Source organism: Homarus americanus, unplaced genomic scaffold (assembly GCF_018991925.1).
Source record: "Homarus americanus isolate GMGI-L3 unplaced genomic scaffold, GMGI_Hamer_2.0 scaffold46583, whole genome shotgun sequence".
Lineage (NCBI taxonomy): Eukaryota > Metazoa > Arthropoda > Malacostraca > Decapoda > Nephropidae > Homarus > Homarus americanus.
In genome coordinates, this window is record NW_024731675.1 from 1190977 (window position 1) to 1200371 (window position 9395).

Below are 9395 nucleotides of genomic sequence, written 5' to 3' on the forward strand. Positions count from 1 at the left end.
TCCAGTAGTTTCTTATATATTTGACCAAAAGTAATATTATATGTTCATAAAAATTTATGTGGGTTTTGTTGAAATTTATGGGCCAAGAATCTCAAAGATAGTTAGGTTATATTTTCTCATTGTTATTAGAACATGTATTGTACAGCTAAACGGGTTCCTCGAGTCAACTGGCTGACGTGATAGAATACAAAAGTTACAGGTAATTCCCAAAAAAGGCTTTAGAATTACACTCAAGACTCGACCTTAACTAGATACCTTCACTGAGGGTGTCTAGTTAAGGTAGTCTCATTGTTTAGTGGAGGTATAAAGTTACAGTAGTCTCTCAGTGTAATGTTGATGCTCTTTTGTTGTTTGTATACTTTTAACATGAGTAAATTAGTAGGGCAGATTCTTAGTTTCAGTCATGGAAAGTATTCATCATATTTCAAAACAATGGAGCTGGATTTGGGGGAGACAGCATTACAAACTATACCTCAGGATGCATATGACCCCAAAATATCTCGATAATCTGACAATATAACAACGTATGATTTTGACAACCCATTGTATTTTCTCTCATAATTGACTAACATCATTACTCACTTGGCTAACTATAACTACCACTTAACTATAGTCTATTCAATATTACTTTTTTTTTTTTAATCTGTTATGATCTGGATAAAACCTGCCATTATTGATAATTGTCACACTGGATAACACCTTCCCCAGGACATAGTATGAAAGATACCCGCATTATCCCCTGTACCAGTGGAGTCTTTGTATATTCCAGGTATTCCAGAATTCTTGCATAGGTCCATTGTTATTCCTTCACCAACCAAACTTCATTCCTACGATTCCAGAATTTGAAGGGAGGGTCGTAGGCGTTCCTGAAATAAGATGGTTAATAGTTAATACAGCGTAATGAGATTTTTGAGATCTGTAAGTACAAAGAAATATATTAAATACCGAGGGATCTATAAGGACAAAAGAATAAAGATTGAAGGCTTTGATACTAACCAGAAGACGTGGTTGGGAATAACATGTTCACCAGCTGCTGTTATAATGCTTGTTAGTTTCTCCGTCTCTGTGTTCCAGGTAGTCTCGTCTGTAGCGTACCCCCCAAGGCGTCTGTGGAGGAAAGAAGAGAAACACTATGGTCAATAGGTAAGACTCTTTAGGTTCCTGGTGATGATAAATATGTCCAGGTAGTTAATCTCAAAACAGGATCACTGAGGAGGTTTGTTAGTTATTTATCTGTCACAATTGAACCATGAAGACTTCAAGGGGGATATGGGAACTCCTTTTATTTTACGAAGATGTTAAGCGTTTCTCGTACCATTACCCATTTGATCACGTCCTGGCCCCAGTTGGATTGATTCCCAAATGCACTTATTCTGGTATGGTAAAACTGGGACCCATTACAACTAAGCCCCATTATAACTTAGCCCCAATTAACCTGTTGATCCCCACCTGGTGAGGATGGTCATCTGAGGGCGAAGTGTTATATGGACATTGGGATCAGTGGGTGTAGGTGGGTCAGCCTGGGCAGCCTCTGGGATGAAGAAGCAGGCGTTGAAAATGTGTTCTTCGTCACTAATGTTGTGCTCTATTGATACAGGAATCCCCAGCACCAGTTTTTCTCCTGAAGGTGGAAAATGTGATTAGCTCTGTAAACATATATATTTGATCAGCTCTGTAAATAAGAACATTTGATTAGCTATGTAAACAAGAACATTTGATTAACTTTGGTAAACACTACATATCAAAACCAATTAATGCTGATACTAACCACACCAATTAATGCTGACAACTAAAAACCAAACAAGACTGGCATTCACATCAGACACCCTACCAGGACCCACCAACTACTGTACTGTACTATACCCACCCTTTGAATTCTTGCCACCAATGTAGGCAAAGAGGCGATAGAACAACTCCAATTTGTCATCGATGGTGTACTGTGCTCCATGGTGCTCTGTACACGCCCAGAATTTAGCTTGGTACAGTCTCTCTTCGTAATCCTGTCCAGAGTTCATTATTGTGCAGGTGAGATATTAATTGGATGATAGGTAATTATTATTATTACTGGTACTACTACTGTTAATAATAGTAATAAAGATGGTAGTAGTAATAATAATAGCAATACTACTACTAATAATAATAACTACAGTCCTATAATTATCTTAGCCAATAGAATAACAGTAAAGTGACGTGACCTAACCAAACCAATATTTTATTTCATTCTAAAATTTGGCAAATTCTGTAGAGGCGTGGTAGAGAAGGTAGGTGAAATAATTACAAGTGAAGGGATAATGGCTGCTAAGGGGCTATGGGTGTCGACTAAAGGGTAAGGGGTGACTAAGGGCTAAAGGGTGACTATTAAAGGGTAAAGGGTGACTACTAAGGGGTAAGTACTCACCCCAGCACGGCGGACTGTAGTAAAAGTCACTGGTTCCGTCGGGCCGAAACTCCGAGAGAAGGCGGTGAACTACAGGGTCAGGAGGAATGCTTATTAGTGTACAGTATAATGACCCTCTTGGCTAATGGGTCTCCTACCACTTGGCTTCAGTGTCAATAAGTTAATGGGTGTTCACTATAAGACTCTTAATACTAATGGCGTTTCCTCTATTACACGTACCAGGTTGGCTCCATTTGTTGGTTGACAGGAGAACACTGTAACCCCCACCATTATCACCACCACCAGGTCTTTCATCGTTGTTTTGTCTACTGTCTGTCTGTCGTCAACCTGTAAGAAAAAATATATCTTTATCCTGGTATTATGTTCTCCAATACACGTCTCTTATGTTGGCTTCCAGTAGATACCCCGCTGAGTCAGGTATATAAACAATGTACCTAGACAGTGCAGGTATATAATGTACCTAGACAGTGCAGGTATATAAACAATAGGAATAAAGACAAACAATAGGAATACAGACACACGAACACACCTTCCAGGATATGTATACTCTTAAGACATGGCCGTGTCCTTAATCATACACGTACAGGTACCTAACCGTGTCCCAATTCAACATGTATATCAAAGTATCTGACAAGAACATAGACTTATAACAACTCGGAGCTATTGAAGTATGTTTATATCAACGTAGTAATATTTTGTATGTAGTTGAAGCGTGGAAGAAGGAAGCCAAGATCTTCACGCCACCCGGACCCAAGGACGTCTAGCCTTGGGAGGGATGACTTACAATAGGGTTGGGGGGATTTCCTGTACAGCCTCTACCCCCCCTCTTTTACAATACAGGTACATGTAATTCAGAAGGAAAAAGAAATCCCATTATTTTAACGTTACCTGGTGGGGAGGGGTTAGGTTAGATGAAATATAAGGAAATACTACTTCACACAGGCTGGTCGACCTATGGCATCCTTCCCTCGGCATGGCCACTCACGAGATATGTACAGTAATTAACCTAATATATAACAAATGTAGAATATTTATCCTCATTATTTCATGGTTTAAATGTCGTAAATTATAAGATAACGTTGTAGTGAAATTCCTAAAACTATTCAGAAGACACGAGGTTAATGGTACAACAGTTCAGAAAGCTCAGAACATAACCTGACTGACTCTAATTATTATGTAACACCAACACCAATACCGTCACTTTAATGACTTAATTAAAAAAAATAAAACAAAATAGTAAGGAGAGCACTTACTTGAAACACCTCAGCCACTGTCTTAATGTTACACTGTGTAGATAATATTTACCTTCAAAACAGGTGTTGGTGGCTTACTATTTCCTTCTCCTTCACGCAGGAAAACTTTAATAAGAAAACTAATCGTAAAATAAAGAAAAAAAGTTGGAGGGAACGACGAGGTGCTGTCTGTGAGAACGTTAAAGGGAGACTGTGAATTATGCCATGGTCAGTCAGTGTCGAGCGAGCATCGGCTGCTGGCGGAAGGAAGTCTGTTAAACCTTTATTTTTGTTCCTAATATTACGATTACTGTTTTCTTACAATAGTTTTCCTGTTTGAAGAAGGATTTGATAGTACTCCACCAAGACCTGTGTAATGGTAAAGTAAATATTATCTTTTTCCTAATGTTACTTTACAATGAAGTATTATGATGGCTGGTGAGGTGGTTAAGTAACTTCTCGCCTCTAATTTAGTATTATTTAAAATCATTAATGTACAAAACACAAATCAAATAACCATTTTACATTATATAGAACTGAGTGTTATAGATAATTATTAAGTAGAAAGCAATTTATTAACAGTTGGGAAAATAAGAATGAGGTATTTTAAGCTAGAGTTGTCTTAGGAATATAATTAACTTTATTTATTGTCCGTATGTATGAGTGGAAGATCATTATATATTTTTACAGCCCTTATCTGATACTAATACGAAAGTACTCAGCTAATTGAAACAAATATCAGAAAATGAGAATAAATTTTAATGATAATAAATTCTCCGTAACTTTCCTATATAAAATAGATTAAGATAATAAGAAAAATTTAGAGATTAACTTTGAAACATAAGACACAGTGAAGACGGCAATTAGTGTTTTAGGCGATATAACAGGAATTTGGTGAATTTAACATACGAATTAACCTAACCTAACGATATAACTTTAACCTAACATAACCTAACGTAACTCTAACCTAACCTAACCTAGCTTGATATAACTAACTTTAACCTAACATAACCTAACGTAACTCTAACCTAACCTAACCTAGATATAACTAACTTTAACCTAACACAAACACCATCCTACCTACGAGGCAAACCATAAGGGTATTAATAAATCCGATGAAATAAACTGAAATAAACACAAATACATCATTATTTTTTTACTATTAAGACGAGTTAAAGTCACTAAACACCTGAAACATCTGACTTACCTAATAAACAGATGATCTCCCTTGCTTGGTTACAGCCATGTGTTTACAGTACGTGTCGTGGGGTGCTTGTTGTCTGGTCTTAACTGATAACCAATCGGTAATCAGATAACGAGATAGATTATAGCATTCGTAATTACTGGCTTGTGAACGATAGCCACGATACTTAAAGAGATCGTTATTGATATTGTGGTGTAATGACATTGTTATTGTTTTGATAGTGTTATTATTATCGTTGTTATTATTATTATTATTGTTGTTGTTATAATCGTTACTATTATTGTTGTTATAAGATTATTATTGTTATTATCTGTCATTGTTGTTATTATTATTACAGTATTATTAGTGTTATTGTTGTTATTAAATACAGTTCTTGACAGTGATTAGAGAGGCTGACTGGTGCGTATGTCTTATCTTGACTAAGTGAATCAGTATAAAGTGCTGGTACTCAGAACCTAAGCAGGCCACAAGGAGGAACACATGATGTTTATACTAGACTTATGGTCATAGATAGATAGGTAAACAGTATGTCCCTAGCGAATGTCAATTGGGTTTTTAACTAAGACATCATAGGACATTTTTTTTTACATGTTGTTTGATATCTATTAGGATATACTGTTTTCGGTGACAATTAATTACCAGTACTAAAAAAAAATAATTCCTGAAATGTCACAATGGGTGTATCTGCCCCCGTCAGACATTGGTATTTTGTATTTTGATTCGAGTTGTTTTGTTGTAGAAGGTAGCTAAGTATACTATCTTGTTATTTTTATATATTTTTGAGTAGCTGAGTGTGTTATATGGGCCTTCCTTTGGTTAGATTGTAGGTATTGAGGAAAGTTGTTGGCTGAGGAAGATTTGGGTGAGGTCTCCCCTATCAAGCCTCCGTTTTCTTTGTATTAATATTTACTTTTATCTTCATTGATCGGCTCGTTATTATTATTATTATTATTAGTATTATAATTAGTATTATTATTATTATTATTACTATTTATTATTAGTATTATTATTTAATTTTCATAGCTAAAACACATTGCTATAGTACACACGTTTCCCTTGTAACTATCAGAGCCAAATAGAAAACGGAATTTAATCAACTAGCAACGGGGACTCAGGTAAACGTGAATTTTCCATCGAGGTGTATTATGAAAATTCACATGACATTTATAGTAATACTAAGACTTCGTAATCTACATGAAAGCAGTGAGACTAAATATTTTTGTTTTAGATTATTGATAATTAGTTAGCACGCTTTCTTACTGATATAATAAACCTATGATTATTATATATGGTGGAACATTTTCTTACATGAAGGTACATCTAATGATTCAGTCGAGGAATAATGAGATCAGCGTGAGGATGCATTTATCTGAGTCAGCCCTCACCGCTACACCACCAAAGAAAACGTGAGGGATATCCTGATCTCTTAGGGAGAATAATATAGTGAATTGATATAATATAGAGGTTTATTTAAATATTTTTAATTGTTGATGGACGAGTTTAATTATTAGCCGTGTTGCGAGTTTAAAAACCTTAGTTCTTGAAGTGCAGTGATAACATAGGAGCTCTCGCGTACTGTACTATCACCCATTAATAGTCAAGAACAATGGAAGGATCTTGCATGTCATTGGTCACCTTCCCTAAGCTTGGTCACCTCTAGTGGGTAACCATTAGGTAAAATTAAGGTAATATATTGCTGTCTATAGATATATAACAGTTATTCCAGAAGTTTGGGTTAACAACAGAAAATGTGTTCCTTGCTGCGATAACTAGCAAATTTCTTTATCCTCTTCCCCACTCATAAACTCGTTAGTCAATTAGGCGGTCGGTCATGTCTCTGTTACACACTGTTGGCAAGTACTGGGCATGTACTGGCTCTGTTACACACTGTTGGCAAGTACTGGGCATGTACTGGCTCTGTTACACACTGTTGGCAAGTACTGGGCATGTACCGGCTCTCTGTTATACACTGTTGGCAAGTACTGGGCATGTACTGGCTCTGTTGCACACTGTTGGCAAGTACTGGGCATGTACTGGCTCTGTTACACACTTTTGGCAAGTACTGGGCATGTACTGGCACTGTTGTACACTCTGTTGCAAGTACTGGGCATGTACTGGCTCTGCTACACTTTAGTACTGCATGTACTGGCTCTGTTGCACTGTTGGCAAGTACTGGGCATGTACTGGCTCTGTTACACACTGTTGACAAGTACTGGGCATGTACTGGCTCTCTGTTACACACTGTTGGCAAGTACTGGGCATGTACTGGCTCTCTGTTACACACTGTTGGCAAGTACTGGGCATGTACTGGCTCTCTGTTACGCACTGTTGGCAAGTACTGGGCATGTACTGGCTCTCTGTTACGCACTGTTGGCAAGTACTGGTATACTGCCAGACTGGGGGTCACTAATTCTAAGGGTAAATACTTAACTCCAATCTTAATTTCTAAGGGTCGCTGCCACCAGACCCCCTCTGGACAGCATGTAGCTCGTCAGGTAGCGTGCAGAGTGGACTAGGCATTGGGTTAGGTTTTTCATTAACCAGATCGATAAGGGGAAGGAAGGGTGAAACCAATAACATGTCTTAATTAATTTATTCCTTATCAAGCATACTGGTAAAAAACATACAAATGAATTGGTCTTCCTCAGAAGAACAACGAAAATGTTGGTTACCCAGACGGGCACCAGACGTCTTACATTAATGGCGTGTCATCCACCTACTTATTGCATAACAATCTGTGACCACCTTACCTCGGTCATTCCTTCTTACACTATCCCTTAACACATCAGACTGCTCCACCTGTATGGAATATAGCACCGTCGGTTATCATACATAGTAGCACCATCTCAACACACCTGTTACACTCCACACCTGCAGGTATAGGACTCCTTGTAACTTGTAGGTATACACAACAGGCACCTCGTTCGCACACCGCCCTCGGTGGGTAAAGACGAGGGCTTCACCAAGAGACATACCAGTACTATTTCTTCTCCTGGTATTGTAGGTCGCTCCAAGTGACGACCGCAGAGTTTCTCACGGTCTCCTTATTTGTTACTACTCATTTGGAGTGAGGTGCTGGGAATCCACAGGTTCACAGTGGATTGGCATAGCTAGGAGTAGTCACCACCTGTTGGGATGCTTAGAGGGATAATGGCTGCCGCGCAGCAAGGCACTCCGACTGCAAGGGACCTGAGGTGACGGTAGAACGGAGGGTAATCAGAAATAATGCCTGACGGGCGGTTATCACACCCCCTAACACATTACTATTACACTTATACATCAGGCAAAGCTTTAAACTGTAATAACTTCTATATAAGCCTTAATTATAGGGCGGGATATAGCCCGATAGGACACTGACCTGAGGTGACGGTAGGACGGAGGGTACTGAGTGCAGTGCCCTGCCGCTCCTCACTGAGTAGGCCTACAGTTTCCAATCTTAAATTTTTACTTTTGTTTCTTATGGTTCTCACCTGAACACTTTTCGGTATATTGTAACTCATGCCTTATAAACACATATTTTAATCCTAAATTACACACTAAGGTAAGGTTCTGGTTTGCTAATTCGTGGGTAAATTCATTGGGTTATAATATCAACGCGGCACACTCGAGGCGGGTACATGACGCGCCTTAAAACAAAGGCTGAATGTTCATGGCGGGGGTGTATCAACTTCACTTAAAACTGTAATTAGGGATCCTCCTCTCACACATTGCACTATTTGAACACAGACATAAGATTCTCTGATCACTGTACCTGTAGTGGGTATATGTCACGTGAGGCTACGAGGTGTATTAAGTTCATACCGATGCATACAAGATATTTCCTTTCAAGTATAGTTTCTGGGTCACTTCCAACACCTCACATAGTTCTGATACATTTATCCTTTTTCCAGATCATTGTTCTCATGTATTTTCATATATCTATGTAAGTTATGTTCGCTACACGCTCACAGACGTAAATAGTATGACCTTCAAACCCTGATCCACACTTAGTCCTACAGTACACTAGTCCGGCTCAACTGGACTTTAACATTCATCTTATGGATACCCTGAGTTCTCCTTAATGCTATGAATACATACAATTAATATGATATAACTGTACCTGGGTACAATACAACACATGGTCTAGTAACATTGAGTAGGTGAGTTATCCTTTATCAATGTTTCCCGTTTTCTGAAGTTCTACAAGCGCGGTGGATTTGAATGTTATACAGCGTAATATGAATTAAATGGGGTTTTAGGAATGACAATGATGTGTGCAGTACACTGGGCATGTACTGGCTCTCTGTTACGCACTGTTGGCAAGTACTGGGCATGTACTGGCTCCTGAATGTACCTGAACCTGCTCCAGTGTTGGTCAAGTCTGGTCTTGAAACAGCTCACACTCGGTGCCGTCACAACACTCTCTGGCAGGTTGTTCCAACAGTTCACAATTCTCACTCCGAAAAAGTTTGCCCTCACAGTTTTCTGGACTTGTGGCTTCTTCAACCTTGAGCTGTGACCCCTTGTGGGGCGAGCGTCCGCCAGCTCCAGGTCAGGACACTCGACTGAGTAGTGCCCTTTG

The 9395-nt window shown here is 38.7% G+C and overlaps 1 protein-coding gene across 2 annotated transcripts; it reads right to left on the reverse strand.

Annotated features, from left to right (window-relative positions):
* LOC121867721 (heme-binding protein 1-like) lies at positions 1-4937 on the reverse strand. Of its 2 annotated transcripts, none has more exons than XM_042367764.1 (7): positions 4838-4937; positions 2618-2725; positions 2399-2467; positions 1868-2000; positions 1450-1621; positions 997-1107; positions 1-866 (listed from the first exon to the last, which is right to left on the reverse strand). In XM_042367764.1, the coding sequence occupies exons 2-7, from the start codon at positions 2690-2692 to the stop codon at positions 800-802; spliced, it is 627 nt and encodes a 208-aa protein (XP_042223698.1). In that variant the 5' UTR covers positions 2693-2725; positions 4838-4937; the 3' UTR covers positions 1-799. The 2 variants fall into 2 exon arrangements, with proteins under 2 accessions (XP_042223698.1, XP_042223699.1); XM_042367765.1 differs by lacking the exon at positions 4838-4937 and adding an exon at positions 3704-3816.
* Between the last annotated feature and the right edge of the window lie 4458 nt (positions 4938-9395).

Excerpts from the sequence above, each read along its gene's own strand:
- LOC121867721 (XM_042367764.1), bottom strand. The coding sequence starts at position 2,692 with ATGAAAGACCTGGTGGTGGTGATAATGGTGGGGGTTACAGTGTTCTCC. Across the intron at positions 1,108-1,449 it reads CAGATGACCATCCTCACCAG|ACGCCTTGGGGGGTACGCTA; the intron begins GTGGGGATCAAC and ends TTTCCTCCACAG. Across the intron at positions 867-996 it reads ATTCCCAACCACGTCTTCTG|GAACGCCTACGACCCTCCCT; the intron begins GTTAGTATCAAA and ends ATCTTATTTCAG.